Source organism: Crotalus tigris, unplaced genomic scaffold (genome assembly GCF_016545835.1).
Source record: "Crotalus tigris isolate CLP2741 ecotype Arizona unplaced genomic scaffold, ASM1654583v1 scf7180000019794.865796, whole genome shotgun sequence".
In the NCBI taxonomy this organism is placed as follows: Eukaryota; Metazoa; Chordata; class Lepidosauria; order Squamata; family Viperidae; genus Crotalus; species Crotalus tigris.
The window spans coordinates 745,394-766,807 of record NW_024097714.1 but is presented as its reverse complement, the minus strand read 5'-3'; the positions used below and the strand labels follow the sequence as shown (position 1 = coordinate 766,807).

The 21,414-nt window shown below is 37.6% G+C and overlaps 1 protein-coding gene across 8 annotated transcripts in view; it reads right to left on the bottom strand.

Annotated features, from left to right (window-relative positions):
* TMCC1 (transmembrane and coiled-coil domain family 1) overlaps positions 1-21,414 on the bottom strand; it is a 123,920-nt gene that overhangs the window by 63,952 nt on the left and 38,554 nt on the right. Inside the window, exon 1 of one of the 8 annotated variants that reach the window (XM_039364566.1) lies at positions 7,965-8,959. The exons of the other annotated variants lie outside the window; for them this stretch is intronic. Within the exon in view, the coding sequence (XP_039220500.1) occupies positions 7,965-8,003 (39 nt within the window). The 5' untranslated portion in view covers positions 8,004-8,959. Of the gene's footprint in view, positions 1-7,964; positions 8,960-21,414 lie in introns of those variants that run through there. 8 annotated transcript variants of the gene reach the window in all.

The window sequence follows — 21,414 nt, the reverse complement described above, 5'->3', positions numbered from 1 at the left end:
AATCTTTTATAGATAGGAATAGTTACGTTTTGTCATGGAATGCACAGATGAGCAGAATTCACCTTTGAGTTGATGCCTTTCCTGCATTCTCTCCCTTCCCGCCCCAATTAGCACCGCATAAAGATTAAAAGGCGTTAAACTGGTTTCAAAATTATGTCATACTATGCCAGTGATGGCGAACCTTTTAAAGACCGAGTGCCCGAACTGCAACCCAAAACCCACTTATTTATCGCCGGGTGCTGGGTGGGTGTGGCCCACTGGGTGGGCGTGGCTGTGGTGGTCATGGCAGACTGAGTGGGTGTGGTCACCTCAATGTTGCTTGTGGGGAGGGATGCCTGTGGGGGCCGGGCAGCATTGGGGGAGATCCAGGGGGTCTCTGGAAGGTGGGGCAGTGGGCAGGAGGCTTGTCCTGCGGGGTGAGGTGAGGCAAGGCAAGGCAGGGCAGAGGTGCCATTGTCACAGGGCAAGGCGAGGCAGGGGCCGGGGCGGCTGCTGCCTGATACCATTGGCCCCACACACACAAAGGCCAGCAAGCACATGGGTGTTGGAATGCATGCGGCTACGTGGGACCTTGGCGACTTAGCGGGCGGCTGGTTGAAGAGGGATGGTTGCTATCTCCGGGGCATGGTGCGCGTGCCCACAGAAAGGGCTCTGAGTGCCGCCTCTGGCATGTGTGCCATAGGTTCGACACCACTGCACGATATAATAGTGCAAGGTCCTAACTTCTACTGTACGATAACGTACATATCAATAGGCAGGACCTCTGGTAGTATAAACTAGTGCCCTCAGAAGCAAAAAATATTACATATATAACAATAAGGTTGCACCATCATTGACTAACCTACCTTTGTATAATAGTGGAGAGATACATAACATCAAATAACAAAATGAGCTATTTTCTATACAGTGAATGTATTTATTTTTATACAATTCTGTTGGATTACTTAGGTGGGTCATATTCACTGTACTAGATAATTTAGAAGTCTAAAAGTCTGTATAGTATCATGCTTATCACTTTGCCAAATGGCATTCCCTAAACTAGATACTACCTGTCATGTTTCAGAATGTAAAATGCAATAAAATTGGTATATATTAAATAGGACAATTATAAAAGCAATTTCAATTAGAAGCTATTTTGTTCTGTTAGTTATAATGAATAGTTAAAAACATGACACTTTGGAAGAGTTCCCAGTTTCATCTATTTTGTCTTTCAACTCAATCTTCAAATAATAATAGACCAAAGTCACTATTAATTCTGGCTTCTTGTAATTAAACACAAAGAAAGTACCCCCACTGCAATAGGTACAGGTAATCCTCAACTTACAAACAATCTTTTAATAAATGTTGGTTTAATGACTGCTTGCTGTCATAACAGCTTCAAAATTGGTGCTTTATGGCCTGCAAAGCACATCCAGCTGTCACACCCCCACATCATTTGACTGCATTTTGGGCACTTAGCAACCTGTTTGCATTTATGACCAGTTGCCAGGTGCTCTGCGGTCAAGTGATCATCATTTGCAATCTTCTCTGATAGCTTCGCCAGAATATCAATGGAGAGAACGCTGGATTGAGATCTTTTCCTCCAGCGTGCTGAGGGATTTCCCCTCCCCTCTGTGCAGACTGAGATTTAGGATTGAGAAACCCAGACTCAAGCCTATCTTTAGCCTTGAAATTAAATGATTTTGGTCAGTCATGCTTTCTCAGCCCAGCCTACCTCAAAATGTTGTAAAACAAAATTGGGAGGATGGAGTACTATGTACGCTGCCCTGAGTTCTAGAAGGATATATGAGATATAAATGTAACAATAACCTCTGCCTCAGAATGGAAGTTACAAATGATGCAAAACTGTCAGCTCAACTGCTAACCATGGCAAGATGCAATGACCAACTGACATTCATAGCAAAGAATCTGGAATGACTGTCAATTAGTTTCCAAGCACAGCCAAATATGCTGATGTTATTCTTTAAAAATGGCAAAATATGGCCAATCACATCTTAAATGGAGGCTGGTTGCTCTTCTGTTAGAGATGCTTTAGTGGATTCTGAATAAGGCAAGTATTTGGACTAGATGGCCTCCATGGAAATTTCCAATTCTATGACATCACTATGTAAATTCTTTCACTTTTAAGAGAATATCTGAATTATCCCAAATCTAGATTTATATTCTTTGTGTTCATTTTTTTTGAAAAATCTGACCAAACATTTATTCAAGGAGTAACTAATACAATTCTATTATATTAGGAATTCAATTTGAGTCCCAAAGGAAATTGCATCAAATTCCATTTGCTGGTTGTATTACACCGATTGTTTTCTTCATCCTCATTCTCTATTCCATTTGAGTAGATTCTTTTAATGCTACAAAAGTAAAAGCCTGAACAGATGTAAAGTATTCAGTGGAAATAATGAGATTTTCCAGGAAAAATATTGAAGTTTCTTCAATCAGCTTAGCATTCAGGCCATGATCACAGTAAGAAAAGCCCTTAAAAGTGGTTATCTGACACAACAATGTCATGTTTTTTAAACCCCACAACAGGTAACTTATTGCCTCTTTGAGTCAGGCTTGACTATTGGGGTCCTTATGGTCATGAACACATAGGGTTTTTTGGGAATAAAAATGACTTTTTTTAGGACATTTCTTTTCAATTTTTCAATTTCAGTTTAGTCTACAGTCCTGGTATCTCCCAAAGGAGATACTGCATATCGTCTTGTTCTGTGTGGTGCTTGGCCAGACTATATTGTTCCTCTGCTTGCCACTAATAAACTTCTGTGTTGGCAATCCGTAACGCCCTAGTGGCAAGTCATGCTATGTGGCTGTTTGTACAAAGACAGTTTGGCATATGGAACAGATTTTGGAGGCAGGAAAGCATGCCTACAAAAGCAACTTTTAAGATATAACTATTTCACCAGTCAAAAAATTACCTATTATTTCAAGTATTATTCCATTACAGAAAAATACTTGAAATGCAATAGTGAAATGCTCATGAGGAAAGGTGGGGGGTTTTTTTGAAGACAAGTGTTACACAACTATACTGGTTGCTTTCTTGATCTGTTCACAAAATATAGTTGTGGGTTAACTTCTTTGTTTTCCCAACTTCCTTGTAACTTAAACTGCTGCTCTGATATTAGCAGAGATTATATTTTAATCAAACACCAAGTTAAATATTTGTTTCTGAAGAGTTTTTGGAAACACAGCTTCAAATAAGTCCTTATATATTTATCTGTTCCTAGAGTAAACTCAGCTCATGTCAGAGCAAGCTAGATTCTATCAGTCTGCAATAAGGATCAGATAACACTTATACTGGGACTGCCAGAAAACAGAAGTACATACATATAGGTAAAAAGGTAGAGTTAGCCTTTGAAACAACTATAGGATCATTCTATAGGTAGATGGCCCTGCTGGAATGGCCCTGCTGGAATAATCCAAAGCATATTTTAGTGAAGGAAGTTCTCAGAATAACTAACAAGAAGCCTTTATGATGCTCACAAATAGGATTTGGAGATATACCCCTCAGAACACCCCTATGCCAAATATATCTGGTATTAGAATGAATCCTTATTCCAATCTGGAAGTAACATGGGGTCTTTAAGACAAATAGACTTGTCTTCCATGAATTTATCTAGTTTATTTTTAAAGTCATTCAAGTTAGTGGCCATTGTGTCTCGTGGTGTTCTATCTCAGGGCAAGCATTGTTTGTACAACTCTATTAGTCCAAATATTAGTCCAACAGGAAGGGGATATAGAAGGGGCCAAGTCTTTCCCAAGTATTAAAAACAGTTAGCCCTTTTGGAAATGCAGCAAAAAGAGAAGCACATTCAGATCAAAATTTGAGCATTAGAATGGAGATAGACAAAAGCAGGAAATGGTTAGGTTGAAACTTGTTTTGAGCAACCTGCATGGGAATCTAGACTCTTATTTATACTCACTATGTGCTCAAATTATTCTCCAGCTGGAACTCTTCTGCACCTAGGAAATTAATCTGCTTTTGAAATCTACTGCTCCTTCATTGCTCAGTCCATTATATCACCACACAATAAAGATGGTATTCTTTAAAATGCAGCTCTGAATTTGGAATTATGACTCTAGAATTCCTTTCCCTGACTAGTTATAGATAAGTCAAATCGCATCAACATGTTTGAGAAGTTAAGGCTTTTGTTTCAATTTACATTATTTTAATTTACTGAAAAAATGAACCACATTTGGCATTTGGTTGACCATTCATCCAATTTAAAGACATTTAAAATTCTTCATAATCACTTGGCTTTCGCCAATTTCAGGAGCTGGGTAATATCTGCAAATTTAACCAGCTTGCTGTTTATCTTCAAGATAATTTATGAATGAATGAAAAAGTATCTGACCAAAGAAACTTGAAGGGCTTGACTTCTTTCTGTGCTGAGAAACTTGCTCAATTTTTGCTACTCTTTGCTTTGATTTTCAACTTTTTGAATTTTTAATTCAACTTATAATTGAAAAACATAGGAAATATAGAAAAAACACGTCCTTTTATTCCATGACCTCCAGATTTATTTGAAATCTTTTGTCAAAAAAAACTTTTGAGGAAATTTAGGAAATTTGTCTGAAAATCCAAACACACAATGTTGACCAGATGTCCTCATTTACATGCCTACTGAAACGCTCAAATAACTGTTTAAGGTTGGTGGGATAGGATTTATTTTTATAACCATGCTGATTCTTATTCAACTAAGCTTGTTCCTCTGTGCTATATTTCTCAAACTTGGCAACTTAAGATGTTGGAATTCAGCTGTGTGGACTTCAATCATGGGAGCTGAAGTTGCCAAGTTTGAGAAAAAAATGCTTTATGTGCTTAGTTAATTTTTCTTTGATATTTATTCCATACAATTTATCTAGAATAGTTCTTAGGCCAACCAGACTATATTCTTCTAGATACCCCCTCGGTGTCTCTTTAAAAATTCCAGTCTTGCGATGACACTGAGTTAAATATTTGTGCTAGGAGAGCCATAATATCACATCTGAATAGGGGAAACTGGATGGATACTATTTATTAGAGTGTAGTCTCTTAAAATGTAGTCATTACCATAATTTTTTTTAGTTGTTTGGAATATCTGATAAAGTCTATACAGACTGAAAATCTATACCTTCTATGGAAAGTTCAAATTTATTCAATTATTCTGCAGTGTCCTTATTTATTTATTTATTTATTTGTTTATTTATTTATTTATTTGTAAAATTTATATGCCGCCCAATCCCTAGGGACTCAGGGCGGCGTCCATATTCTCCTTGAACAATCTTTTCATTATTCCTTGGTATGTGGACAAGGAATGCTACTTCCTTCCCAACACTATCCAACAATTTATTTTTATGGTGTATGATGTGTTCAACCTTTGTACCAGATAGGCTAGGGACCATCATTCACAAATTCATCTCTACAACCGGACAACCCACAACTGAAAGCCATTCATCTACTGGAAGAATATTTTCAGTATGAAAACATGTGGATTCACCACTTCCAAACTAAGTCCTCCAACAGTCATGTCTCCCTTACACTCACAGTGATATCTTTCTTCCTTGGAAGTCTTGATAGCCCTGGGAGTAAGACAAAGCTATCATACAACCATTCTTTGTACTTCTCCGGCTCTCAAAACATCTCCAAGTTATCTATATTAATTTCAGGGGAACAGACACACTGCATTAAGCTTACTGTAGCAAGCAGAAGCCCACAGCTCATGTCCAAGGCAGAGTAATTCATTAAACCAAATAACAATGGAAAGAACGATCTCATTTGCTGGTTTAACCCATGGTTGATAACTTAGGGTTTTCCCCTTGAAGCTACTTGGTTGCTAAACTCATCTGAACATTTCCCATGAAAGTGGGAAACTTTCATCCATTCTCCTCTTTCACAAAATTCCCCTGCTCCTGTTTGCTCGCTCAGGTTGCAAATTTACAACTTCTTTTCCCTTCCTTTTTTTTCTTTTTTCTTTTAAAGAATGCTGTTTGGGATCCTGCTTTTGGCTGAGGAATGTAACTCTACCCATTAATAATTTGACTATTTTAGACATTGCACAATTTCAACTGACTCTGGGCATTCAATTGCAGTTATAGGCCCATCCTCTATGTCAGTGTTTCTCAACCTTGTCCATTTGAAGATGTATGGACTTCAACTCCCAGGATTTCCCAGCCAGGCATGGACTTCAACTCCAATTCTGGGAGTTGAAGTCCACACATCTTCAAGTGAACAAGGTTGAGAAACACTGCCTATGTGCTAAACAAGTAAGCACTTACTGTATTGAACCAGAAAAAAACATAAATGACCTCCACTAATTAACCAAACAACTTTCCTTAAATATAACTGATCAGCTCCATAAACTCACCAGTTCTCTTGCAAAACTTTCCCCTTACTTTATGTCCACTTGTCTGTTTGGAAACTTCCAATGACCTGCCCTTTTGTAAAAAATACAGCTACTTTAATGTTGTTGTTGTTTTTAAAAAAACAATTATATCACTGGTCTTCATTCAAATATTTAAATAGCATGTTAATGATTAAATCTCTCACTATCAATATTGTCCAAGATGTGATCAGAAGCCTATTATTTTTAATAAGTGAACAATCCCCATGCATAGCCCAGTTAACACAATTTCTCTGTTCAGTAAGATCATTTCACTGTTAGGTCCCAGTGAATTATTTTACTGATAATTATGCTAACAGAATTTTGAAGCAAGGTTCTAGTTTCAGTCTCACCGATTTTAAGAATATTATGTGGAATTGTTCCCAAGAAAAGAATTGAAAATTAGGATGGAGAACATTGCTGAGAATAACTCTAGAAATAGTCAAACTACAACTCCCAGCATCCTTCACTATTTGCCATGCTAGAACATGGCAAATGGTGTTAGGATTTGTAGTCCGGCAATATCTGGTGAGTTTTCACTGTTTATCCAAATATTTTTTCACTTGCACGCTTTTGCATTATATTATTATCAGGCGAGTGAAGATTTCCCCCTTTCAGTGATCATTAACGTGCTCATTGCTTAGCTATTTCAAAAATGCTGATACACTCTGAAAGGGGTCATACTGAATGCCTATTCATTTGCAATACCCTAAGGCTTCCCCCACAGTGTCTGCAAAGAGTGCATTTTGACCTAAATGCTGTGATCAGCAGCTGATCATTGCATTTTATACAAAAAGACAGCCTTTTACAAGTAGTTCTATGAAGCCGATGGAGAACAAGGGTTGGTATTATTTTTCTGACTAAACCTTTCTTGGTTATAAAGATGTACAGAACCCAAGATCCTTCCTGTCTCTCTCTCTAATTATCTATCTATCTATCTATCTATCTATCTATCTATCTATCTATCTATCTATCTGATAATATTAGTTTATCTTGGGTCCTCTTTTATTTAGTCATTTAAAAAAAAACACTGAACTATTTTCTTGAGTAAAAAATGGATTATATTTGCTTAGTAGCCCCACCTTTTCTTTTAAAGCATCTTAAGAACAAACAATGCAAAGTATTTCCATAGCAAAATCTCTTAAGAACAACTCCTTTGTTCTTCCTTCTGCTGAGAGCCATGCCTAATACTTTGAACCGATAGCTGCCATGTGCTTTGCCAGGTAGATTTTCTGGGTTACCAGTGAAATTTATCCTAATCCTGACTCTCTATAGGTTCTAATCCATCTGTGCTATTTCATCAAATCATATTCTGTTCTGATAATGTCTTATTTCTAGATGCTTACAGACACACATTAGATGCTAAATCCAAAGAAAGAAGCAGCAGTTCTAATTTTAGAGAGAGAAAGCCCCTGTGTCTGCTGACACAGAATTTATTTTAAAAGCCTTTGTTCTATTGGCAAAGGGAACAAAAGGCAGGGCTCCTTTCTCTCAAGCAGACCCCCGCCCACTTCTGTCTAAGCAGAGGTTTCACTGTATTATAAAAGAAAAGTGATAAAATGTAGGTAGTTCCTACACATCCTGATGACAGAAGCAACCTACCTTTGATAGTTGCCTCCTGAGGCTGAAACGTTGGACCATGGTCAGTTTATTTCTTCAGACAAAGCGATCCAAAAGGGGAAATTGTGGGAGGAAGCAGGGAAGAAGAAAAGAAAAGAAACTGACAGCTGTCTAAGATGGTGTCAAACAATGCATGCTGCAGGCTGCCACAGACAACTCCAAGGGGATCCCTCCCAGTCTTAAAACTTCAAATCAGTTCATTGTTCTTCTAAGGGAGGCTTGTGAAACATTGCAAGCAGAGACAGCAGAGGAGGAGGAGGGGCAGAATCCTGAAGCGGTTCAGCCTGTGCCAAGCTTTTCAGCCATTCCTGCAAGTCAGCTGAGAGGGGACCTGACAGATGGACCACTCCTCTCTCCCTCTCCCTCTCTCTCTTCATTAGCTGAATGTTAGTACAGAACCACCTGAGCCTTAAAAGGGACAGAGTCCCTCCTTCTAGTTAAGACAGGGTGGGGTTTAGCAAACATGTGCCTGAAAGACCGGTAAGGAGGAAGATTAAACAACAGCCTAAATCATCTTCACAAAGATTGCAGCAGCACACCTCTTGTAGGTGTCAGATTTATAGAACGCACATGCTCACACCTACATTCTCATGCCTTTGTTTGAAAAGGCCACCTAATTTACTTAAGCCTCCAAGAAAGGGTGGGGAAAGGGATGTTCAGCAATGGCTTGGAGGACGCCGGAGGCACAGCAGCTGCAGGGCTGTGCCCAGTGTTACCACCATTTCCTTTTTACTCATAGAGAAGAGTGATCACCTGGAAGGACTGCACATACTATAACAATGACATCAACTCTGCTTGCTGTCTAAAAGCTGGCAAATTATTAATAACCGACAGTACTAAGTACTAACAAAAGCCCAGAATGAGTAAACAAAAAAAGTTCTCTTTTAACTTTTTAATTTCAATAAACTTAGAGAGGGTTTGGAAGGATTCCATGGATGAGAATCCTCCAGGGCAAAACAACTCAAGAGGCTTGGGAAATTTTGAAAAGTGAGATAATAAAGGCTCAGTCTAGCACAATACCAACAAAGAGGAAAAATAACAGCTCTCAAAAGAAACCAGCATGGCTGCATAAAGAACTCTCTGATCAATTGAAAGATAAAAAGGACGTATAGAAAGTGGAAAGAGGAACACATAACTAAGTCAGAATATCAGCAAATAGCCCAAGCCTGCAAAGACAAAGTGAGGAAAGCTAAAGCTCAAAATGAACTAAGGCTTGCAACCAAAGTCAAAAATAACAAAAAAGCTTCTTTCAACATGTAAAGAACAAAAAAAAAGTGAAGGAAATGATTGGTCCATTAGTGGGTGGAAGTGGCAAGAAGGTGACAAGCAACAGGGAGAAAGCAGAACTATTTAACTCCTTTTTTTGCATCCATCTTTACACAAAGGGAAAAAACAGACCAACCTATCAAAAATAGTGCCATTAAAAAACAAAACGGAAATACAAGTTAAGATAGGCAAAATGGTAAATGAACACCTGTCCAGCCTAGACGAGTTCAAATCACCAGGACCAGATGGATTACACCCCAAGCTTCTTAAGGAACTGGCAGATGTGATCTCAGAACCACTGAACTATATTTTTCAAAGATCCTGCAGCACTGGGGAACTACCAGAGGACTGGAAAAGAGCTGATATAGTTCTCATCTTCAAAAAAAAAAGGGGGGGGGAAAGGACCCAGGAAATTACAGACCTATCAGCCTGGGAAGATTCTGGAAAAGATAATCAAACAATATATCAGCGAACACCTACAGGCAAACAAAGTCATTACTAAAAGACAACACGGGTTTGTCAAAAACAGATCATGCCAGACAAATCTTATTGCATTCTTTGACCAAGTGACAAAATTAGTGGATCAGAGGAATGCTATGGATACAATTTACTTAGACTTCAGTAAGGCATTTGACAAAGTAGACCACAACCTACTACATCATAAGATAGAAAAATGCGGGTTAGACAGCATCACCACCAGATGGATCTGTAGCTGGCTGACCGGCCGTACTCAGCGTGTGGTTCTCAATGGAACTGCATCTACATGGAGGGAAGTGTGTAGTGGGGTGCCCCGGGGCTCTGTTCTGGGCCCAATGCTCTTCAACATCTTCATCAACAATCTGGACGAGGGGATAGATGGGGAACTCATCAAATTTGCAGACAACACCAAGCTGGCAGGAATAGCCAACACTCCAGAAGACAGGCTTAGGATACAGGAGGATCTGGACAGACTTGAACACTGGGTGCTATCTAACAAAATGAAATTCAATGGTGAAAAAAGTAAGGTTCTACATTTAGGCAAGAAAAACCAAATGCACAGGTTTAGTATATGGGGTACCTTGCTCAACAGTAGTAACTGTGAGAGGGATCTCAAAGTCCTAGTGGACAATCATTTAAATATGAGCGAGCAGTGTGCTGCAGCTGCAAAAAAAGCCAAGACAGTGCTAGGCTGCATTAACAGAGGGATAGAATCAAGATCACGTGAAATGTTAATACCACTTTACAATGCTTTGGTAAGGCCATACTTGGAATACTGCATCCAGTTTTGGTCACCACGATGTAAAAAAGATGTTGAGACTCTAGAAAGAGTACAGAGAAGAGCAACAAAGATGATTAGGGGACTGGAGGCTAAAACATATAAGGAACGGTTGCTGGAATTGGGTATGTCTAGTTTAACGAAGAGAAGGACGAGGGATATATGACAGCTGAGTCCCAATATCTCAGGGGCTGCCACAAAGAAGAGGGAATCAAGCTATTTTCCGAAGCACCTGAAGGCAGGACAAGAAGCAACAAGTAGAAACTATCCAAAGAGAGAAGCAACTTAGAACTAAGGAGAAACTTCCTGACAGTTAGAACAATTAACCTGCCTCCAGAAGTGGCAAATGCTCCAACACTGGAAGTTTTTAAGAAGAAACGGGACAGCCATTTGTACAAAATGGTATAGGGTTTCCTGCCTGAGCAGGGGGTTGGACTAGATGACCTCCAAGGTCCCTTCCAACTCTATCATTTTTATTATTATTATTATTATTATTATTATTATTATTATTATTATTATTATTATTATTATTATTATTATTATTATTATGTGATTAGTGAACCAAAATCTTGGTTTGGAAATAAAATTAAGAATGGGGAACTTGGGCAAGCCATCAAATCCTTCCCTTGGGAAAAGCCATGTGGGGGCAGAAGATTAAGAACACCTACACATAAATGCCAAGTTGCCAGTCTAGATTTTCAGAAAAGACAAGCAAAATGAAAGAATTGGAAAGCAGGTATCTTATTTATTACACACATTCTCAAGACATCCAAAATTGTCTCTGATTCAAGTAAGAAACATATTTATATTAGAACCACTTAATAGTCTCTCATACTGAAATGTGAATATTTGCACAGCACGTGCCTACAGTTCTATAGTAGTTGTAAGGACCCACCCCACTTTGCATCTTAAGAAGACAGAACTCTTGGAATGATTCTTCCAACAGGAATCCTTTATTAAGAAGAAGTGGTTGCAGGCATGCTAGACAGGACTTGGGGTCCAAGCTCTCCCATTCAAGGTTTTAAGGGGTTCCCTAGCAGTCTCACCCAATCACCCCCCCTTCCAGTGATAGTTTCAGGCATCACAATTCCACCCCTTTGATCCTCTCTTCCGTCTAAATGGAGACTTCAGATAAACTACATGAAAGGTAAATAGCCCCTTTGTCATGGTAAGGTTCTTTGGTGCTATTTACATTCAAACTCTTTGAGGTTGCAATAAACACATTCAAATCCTTAGAAGTATACTGAAGGAAGTGAGGGCCATAAAGCCCCTTTGTTCTCCCCCTTCTTCCCTCTTATGGCAGAATCCAGAGAAGGCAGAATTGGGGTTTTCTATATTTGATGATTAAAGATGAAATATAATTGGATTCTGACATCAGTATTTAACTTTATTTAACATTTATTACAAGTTTGCATAAGGGAGTAAATAGCAGGCCCAACTATGTTAAAGCCTTTAAACATTACTGCAAAACAAATACATAGTTTTCACAGAGTGAGAGTATAGTACCTATTAACCTATTCCCCGCCTACTTGCATTATACAGTACTTTAAATATGAACATCCTATTGTAGTACTGTACTTACAGGTAATCCTTAACTTATAGCCACAATTGGGACCAGAACTTCCCTCACTAAGCGAGACTGTTATGTGAGTTTCGCCTAATTTTATGACCCTTTTCTCAGGTTGTTAAACAAATCACTATGGTTATTAAATGAATCACTGCTTCTGACTTCCCATATCGACTTTGTTGGGAGCCAGCTAGGAAAACAGCAAATAAGACACTGCAACCATCATAAATGCGTAGCAGCTGCCAAGTCCTCGAGTTTTGATCATGTGACCACAGTGATAGTCTAATTCCAAGGAAAGATTGCAAGTTATTTTTCTCAAAGCATAGTAACTTTGGTCACTAAATGAATGCTTGTAAGTGAAGGACTACTTGTATCGCAAAATATTGTGAAGGTTCTGCAGTACTGCAGAAATAATTTAGAAAAGCTGCTTTGGTACATAGCACCTCTCTGCAAATCTTTAAGCCAGATCGTTCCTGGGATCATGTGGCTCCCCTCTGCAACTGCTCCATGATTCTAAAAGGGACATGGTTGCTTTAAAGAATTCAAAACAGGTGCTAGGTCTGCCCCCAACTTGGCGCCTAATCCAAAACCAATCCACCACCCTAAGACTCATGCTTATTGCATAAATACATAGAATCTTAATTCAACAAAATGTTTATCAAATTTCTTTTTGTAATAAAAACCAACATGTTCTACCAAGAATAATGTTTCCAATACTTTTTTTTTTTTTTGGTATTAGCATGTAGACTGACCTCCTCCATTCTGCTGATCACCATGTTGCTCTCCAGATTTGTGGCATTGTTTGGTTAGAATCTTCATTGATTTTTCTTCCATTACTTCCCACATTTCTGTAATATTCCATCAATTTCTTCAAGATTTTGGTTAACTAAGCCTTCAGATTTGGTAATGATTCAAGTACTAATTGCTAACCTATCTTGATGTTGATATCTCCACTATATGGAGTTTCCTTATTTATCTGATTTTCTTTGAATCGGTTACTAGCTATCCAATGTCATTTTTTTAGAATACCAATTCAAAGTTGAAGCCTCCTTCAAACATCTTTTGGAAAACTTTTCTTATTTTTCTTTGTCTGCCTCTATCTTTAATATCTTTACAAATACTGTTGTAATACTGCTTATCACAGGTCTCTGACATTCTTTATTAAATTCCTTCTTGCCTAATACCGAAATCCTGTCCTGGCTACATCTTTCCTGACTATGAAAGAATGCCATTTCTTCTTTGTTTTTTGGGTCCTGAGTATAAACAGTATGATCTCCTGGAAACTTGTAAGCCTTGTCTAATCAAGACAAGAAGCAATCCCAGAAGAACTATATCTACTTAGTTGGAAGGTTAGATTAACAGAACCTTGTTAAGTCTGAAAGTACATTTGTCCACTGTCACCTTTACATTCCAAGAAACTAGGGAAGGTCCTTTCTGAGACATTTGCCACACCCACATTCCAGCTACAGGCTAAGTTGCCTCTTATCTAACAATTGCCCTGGCTGTGGCTCTTCCCTGTCTCCCAAGGTCATTCCCACATATCCTTACATCTTCTGATTGAAAGTGCTAAATTCCAGTCCATTCAATTTGCCAGATGCCAAAAATGTCAATGTGCAGTCAATTCCTTTTATTTTCCATTGTGCTGAGCATTCCCACGTTCGTGCTGCTTATGTTCCATATTCATATTACTTTCCACTTCTTGACATACATTTAACCCTTTGATTCATCTGTATGGAAGCTAACCATCATTTACTGCATGTTATCTGTCAACACCTTTACACAGGTTCAGTTTGATGATTTCCTTCTCCTTTCTCTTTGTTTCAGAGACATATTTCATTTTATTTCATTCCATTCATTAATTAATGCTCAAGTACTCTTTTTACATTTCAAATTGCAATACAATTAAACATAATTTAAACTTTTTGAATTAAACTATTTTTAAAAATTAGGTAAAATTCTGGAACACATGAATTAGAAAATATCTTAATTTATTAAGATACATGCCTAGACCTGGAAGATAAACAGCACAACACCGGAAAAAAGATACAAAACCAACAATATCAACTGGGCACTTAAACCTGGAGACTACCCAGCAATGGCCCAAATTGTCTCTGTGTGCATGTGCATACGCACATATGCATATACACATAATACAAGTTTAAATTTAAGCAGTAATGGCATTCATATATTTTACAAATTATGCAGCAAGGTAAAAACATTTTATACCATAGTTTTTAAAGTTTACACCAATACATACTGCAAATTGGTTAGTGCATAAAGAAAGGTAAAATCAGAAATTAAATATTAATCTATATTGCTTTTAGGGTTTTTCTTTTCTTTTTTCTTTTTTAATATTCATAAACAATAATATACTATAGACTTCAGCATTAAATTTAAAAATTATATATTTTTTATTTATGTTATATTGATAATTGTATGCCCTCAGTGATTACAAGTACACCTGATTACTAAACGTGTATAATTGTTAATCAATGTGGTTTTTAAAATACACTTTTGCTTTTAAAAATATGTATTTTATATATATTATCAAAAAGAAAATAACCACAATTTCAGGGCAGATTACTTTGACTTGTTTCAAACCATAGTTTTTATAAAAGCTAATCATAAAGTTTTGTTGTCTAGCTATTTTCTTAATTTCTACAACCAACTGAAAGTAGAGACACTATTGGTGGTTAGAAAAGAGGCAAGTGGGAAGTGAGGGGAGATAGGTATATTAAACCCTGATTCAAGATTTCTGAACATATCTAAAATAGTAATACAAAACTGTCTAATTTGGGGCTAAGAAATTTCACGCTCCAAAGTAGACATTGCATGAAATTCTATGCTTACGTTTCAAAATGAATATTCTGCATGTCCCTAGGTTCCAATCATTTGTGTAGCTTTTTTTGGATCAGTTTTAGTTTGTTTGAATTGCTTTGTAATAATTTCATGGCCTACACATATCAAATCCAATGAATGATAAATACATGCATTTTTTGTCCAAACAGAAACCTAAAATATTCCAGCCACATGAATGATTTCCAACTGCCATTTTCTGTTGTGAATTACGGTCTTATTTACTGAAAATTTTAAGAATCTACACTGATAAAAGCTTCTGTCAAAACAGAGACAACAATCTGAGAACAATGCAGCAACCATTGAGTTACCTTGTTACCTTGTAACAAAGCATAAATACGATGTTGGATGTCCAGATTAATTTATTACAGATATTCACATTCAGCTTAGCAAATATTCAGCAGTGTTGATCTTAATATCTTATCTTTTTTAACAGCAAACACCCATTACTACCACTATGGCAGTTCCAATGGGTTGCACTATATGTACTAAATCTACCAGAAATTTGCCTCAAAACCCACTCACAAAGTCATGGACTAATTATCTTGCTGAGAATGGATTATCTTACAAGCATTAAATTGATTACTGAAAACCTCATTCACTTTCAACTTTTCAGTCCAATGAAGATCCTATGCACAAAGGAGGTAGCAGGAACATAAATATCAACTATAACATGCTTAGAAGCAAGGTGATAGGTGATACCATAATTGTGTGGATGGTATGTTATATGTAGTAGACATCCTATTCTTTCCCCACAACTTACAAATAATAAAACTACTTTCGGTACACTGCAAACACATTCATTTAATTATTTATTATAGCGATTGTAAGAAATACTCTTAACGATGGGAATAAATTATGATTGAAATACTGTTTGAAATATAACACAAACAGAAGATGAAAGACATAAACACCATGTACATGGGCATTGTTACCCAATACATTTTTATGTCTAAGTAGCCTATAGATGTTTTTGAATTTATCATTACCTCCCAGGTTTGTTACAGGTTGTTGTTGTTAATTGCGAAGTCGTGTCCGACCTGTTGCGACCCCATGGACAATGTTACTCCAGGTCTTCCTGTCCTCTACCATCTTCTGGAGTCCATTTAAATTCACACCTACTGCTTCAGTGACTCCATCCAGCCATCTCATTCTCTGTCGTCCCCTTCTTCTATTGCCCTCAATCTTTCCCAGCATTAGGCCTCTTCTCCAGTGAATCCTTCCTTCTCATTAGGTGGCCAAAGTACTTGAGTTTCAACTTCAGGATCTGGCCTTCTAAAGAGCAGTCGGGGTTGATCTCTTCTAGGACTGACCGGTTTGAACGCTTGCAGTCCAAGGGACTCGCAGGAGTCTTCTCCAGCACCATAGTTCAAAGGCCTCAATTCTTTGCGCTCAGCCTTTCTTATGGTCCAACTTTCACAGCCATACATTGCAACTGGGAAAACCATGGCCTGGACTATACGCACTTTTGTTGACAGGGTGATGTCTCTGCTTTTTAGAATGCTGTCTAGATTTGCCATAGCTTTCCTCCCCAGGAGCAAGCGTCTTTTAATTTCTTGGCTGCAGTCCCCATCTGAGGTGATCTTGGAGCCCAGAAAAATAAAATCTGTCACTACCTCCATTTCTTCCCCATCTATTTGCCAGGAATTGAGAGGGCCGGATGCCATGATTTTGGTTTTCTTAATGTTGAGTTTCAAGCCAACTTTTGCACTCTCCTTCTTCACCCGCATCAAGAGGCTCTTTAGTTCCTCTTCACTTTCTGCCATTAGAGTGGTATCATCTGCATATCTTAGGTTGTTGATATTTCTCCCGGCAATCTTAATTCCAACTTTTGATTCATCTAGCCCTGCCTTTCTCATGATGTGCTCTGCATATAAGTTAAATAGGCAGGGTGACAGTATACAGCCTTGCCGGACTCCTTTTCCAATTTTGAACCAATCAGTGGTTCCGTGTTCGGTTCTCACTGTTGCTTCTTGACCCGCATATAGGTTTCTCAGGAGACAAATGAGATGGTCTGGTACTCCCATCTCTTTAAGAACTTGCCACAATTTGTTGTGATCCACACAATCAAAGGCTTTTGCATAGTCAATGAAGCAGAAGTAGATGTTTTTCTGGAACTCCCTAGCTTTCTCCATGATCCAGCGTATGTTGGCAATTTGATCTCTAGTTCCTCTGCCTCTTCGAAATCCTGCCTGTACTTCTGGTAGTTCTCGATCCACATACTGCTGGAGTCTAGCTTGTAGGATTTTAAGCATAACTTTACTAGCATGTGAAATGAGTGCAATGGTGCGATAGTTTGAACATTCTTTGACATTGCCTTTCTTTGGAATTGGAATGTAAACTGACCTTTTCCAATCCTGTGGCCACTGTTGAGTTTTCCAAATTTGCTGGCAAATTGAGTGTAGCACTTTTACTGCATCGTCTTTTAAGATTTTGAATAGCTCAGCTGGAATACTGTCACCTCCACTAGCTTTGTTGTTGCTCAGATTTTCTAAGGCCCATTTCACTTCACATTCTAGGATGTCTGGTTCGAGGTCAGTGACCATCTCATTGTGGTTATCTGGGATGTTAAGCTCATTCTTGTATAGTTCTTCTGTGTAGTTTTGCCATCTCTTCTTAATCTCTTCTGCCTCTGTTAGGTCTCTGCCATTTTGGTCCTTTATCATGCCCATCTTTGCATGAAACGTTCCCTTCATATCTCCAATTTTCTTGAAGAGATCTCTGGTCCTCCCTATTCTGTTGTTTTCTTCTATTTCTTTGCACTGTTCATTTAAGAAGGCATTCTTATCTCTTCTAGCTATTCTCTGGAATTCTGCATTCAATTGGGTGTATCTTTCTCTTTCTCCTTTGCCTTTCGCTTCCCTTCTTTCCTCAGCTATTTGCAAAGCTTCCTCAGACAGCCATTTTGCTTTCTTGCATTTCTTTTTCTTTGGGATGGTTTTAGTTGCTACCTTTTGTACAATGTTGCGAACTTCCATCCATAGTTCTTCAGGCACTCTGTCTATCAGATCTAATTCCTTAAATCTATTTGTCACCTCTACTGTATATTCATCAGGAATATGATTTAGTTCATACCTGAGTGGCCTAGTGCTTTTCCCTACTTTTTTCAATTTAAGCCTAAATTTTGCAACGAGAAGCTCATGATCTGAGCCACAGTCAGCTCCTGGTCTTGTTTTTACTGACTGTATAGAGCTTCTCCATCTTTGGCTGCAGAGCACATAGTCAATCTGATTTCTATGTTGACCGTCTGGTGATGTCCATGTGTAGAGCCGTCTCTTGGGTTGTTGGAAAAGAGTGTTTGTTATGACCATCGTATTCTCTTGACAAAATTCTATTAGCCTGTGCCCTGCTTCATTTTGTACTCCAAGGCCAAACTTGCCTGTTATTCCGGTTATCTTTTGGCTTCCTACCTTAGCATTCCAATCCCCCATGATGATAAGGACATCATTTTTTGGTGTTAATTCTATAAGGTGCTGTAGGGCTTCATAGAACCGGTCAATTTCATACTCTTCAGCACCAGTGGTTGGGGCATAGATTTGGACTACTGTGATATTGAATGGTTTGCCTTGGATTCGAATTGAGATCATTCTGTCATTTTGGGGATTGTATCCCAGTATTGCTTTTCCTATTCTTTTATTGACTATGAAGGCTACTCCATTTCTTCTGAGGGATTCTTGCCCACAGTAGTATACCTGATGGTCATCTGAGTTAAATTCACCCATTCCTGTCCATTTTAGTTTGCTGATTCCTAAGATGTCGATGTTCAGTCTTGTCATCTCTTTTTTGACTACGTCTAGCTTGCCTTGATTCATGGATCTTACATTCCAGGTTCCTATGGAGAAAAAATCTTTACAGCATCGGACTTTCCTTTCACCATCAGATATATCCACAGCTGAGCGTCCTTTCGGCTTTGGCCCAGTCGCTTCATTCTTTCTGGCGCTACTAGTACTAGCCCTCTGCTCTTCCCCAGTAGCATATTGGACACCTTCCGACCTGAGGGGCTCATCTTCCAGCGTCATATCTTTTTTCCTTTTAGTACTGTCCATGGGGTTTTCATGGCAAAGATACTGGAGTGGTTTGCCATTTCCTTCTCCAGTGGATCACATTTTGTCAGAACTCTCTGCTATAACCTGTCCGTCTTGGGTGGCCCTGCACAGCATAGCTTATAGCTTCATTGAGTTACGCAAGCCCCTTCGCCACGACGAGGCAGTAATCCATAAAGGGATTACCGGTTACTGCTATAAATTGGGAGTAATTAAGCTCTTTAAGGAAAGCTAGAATATAAATATAGTAACGGTTATATAATTAAAATATGTTCTTACATTATCTTCCTTCCAAGAGGAAAGCTAGAATATAAATAACAAGATATAAACATATTCAAAAAATTGAACTTAATAACAATACAAAACCATTCTCTTTTCCATTTAAGATGACTGACTATATATAATTTACACCTTTATTCCCATATACAATAGAAGTAGCCAGTATTTCACTTAGTATCTTACAGATATCTGGAGAGCAAATAAAGATTAAAGACTGACATCAATTCTTGTAACTTGATAATCTTAAAATTTTCATTCTTCTTGTTTGCACCATTCATTTGGATTGGTATTTTGAGTTTTATCAGTACTGTGGCCTTGTTCTACTTTTATTTGAAAATTAGGAATCTGATTGCCTAATGGCTCATCTGCCAGACTAAACTCATAAGTTATCCAGTCACCTGAACAACTGAAGTCAGAAAAAGTAGCTTTGATTAGAAAATTAAAGCAAGGGATAATGGTGCTTTTTGTTCATTAACTGCAGCACAACTCAATCTCCTTTAAAATAGAAAGATATTTAATTTTAATTAACAGAATGTATCTTATATCTCAATTTAGTCTCAAAACCTATCCTGTCATATATTTTATACTTTACAATATAATGAAGTTTTAAATTCCTACAAAAGAGTTGAAATAATTGCTTCCAATTAAATTTGTGGTATCAACAAATTCTAATTGCCATATATTAATTAAAAAACTACTAACTATGTAATTTATTATTTAAACATTCTATATTATGAAGAGGCTTAGGATGAGAAAATGGTGATAAGGTAGAATTTGGGAAATGTTTATGTTTAGTTGCATTGAAAATAATAAAGAACAATAAACAATAACGTTTTCATAACAAAAACCACAAGTGATTAAGCATTACTTTTAACATTTTATATTTAAAAAATTGGTAGCTTCCTACATCTACAAATCCTGTAAATAAAGTTCAATCTATCTATTAACTACACAGTTGCCAGAGGCTAAATACTAATAAACACTCCATTAGAATTACTAGAAAATATACCACATATTTTCTCCACCATCTAAAAAATGAGTTCACTTTATTTTGAAGCCTTATGAAGTTATACACAGAACTCAACTGGTACAATTTCATTATTACAGAATTTTGATTTCTTCAATATAGTATACAAGAAGATATTTTGCAATTTGCTTAGGGCGGAATATAAACTCATAAACAGCCTTCCATGAATGAAAAAATATCTGTGAAGCCTAAGGAAAGTCATAAAAGATAAAACTGAAGCCTCTAATTCTAGGATAGTATGCCAGATAAGAGATTATGTAATTATAATTAACAGCAGATTAAGTTAGAAACACTTCCTGGTTCATAGACACAATATGCTTCCCTTTTATTTGGTGACTAAAACCACTTTTCCAGTTTGGCCGTATGCTGACTCCTTTTCCCTCCATGTTTCCATGGAGGCTATAGTTTTTTTTTTGACTATAATTTTTTTTAAAATAACAAACAATTTTATTAATGTTCTGTTATTATAAGTCATACGTGCTTAGTTAAACAACATATTGTCTGGGTCTATTTGTAACTCAGTAATACATATTAACTTCCTCAACATATATTTGTCCAAAATTACACAGTCCAGTGTTTTCTTGATCCTCTCTTCTTCCAATGGTGGCTATTTTTAATTATACTGTTGCCTACCAATAAACCCTTTTGAAATAATATCTAACTATCGGGCTAATATAAAAACTATGTAGCTTTCCAAGGTAACTTTGAGAAAGGACCTCAGTACAAATAAAATTTGATTTCATATTTTTAATTCCTTAGACCAGCAATTCCTAGTCACTAGCCTGTGAAGTGCACCTTAGTGAGGATGAGGATCCAAGATTGCCTGTTGTGATCCAAGGCTCAACTACAGGTAGTCCCTGAGGTACTAACCTAATGGAGCCTGGCCGTTAGGCTTGTAAGTTAAAAAACTTGTCAAATGAATCAGACGTAATTGTACAATTTTTTAAAATCAAATTCATTAATTAAATCAAGTGGGTGAAGATCTGACTTACTATTCCTTTTAATAGCTGCCATGTTAACTGCACTGGGTTTCCCGCCAGCCGTCTTTCAGCTGTTTCCGGTGAACTGGTTCAGGAACCAAATTGCCTCCAAGCAATTGAGTTATTTATTTATTTTTTAAAAAACGCCTTCTAGTCAGC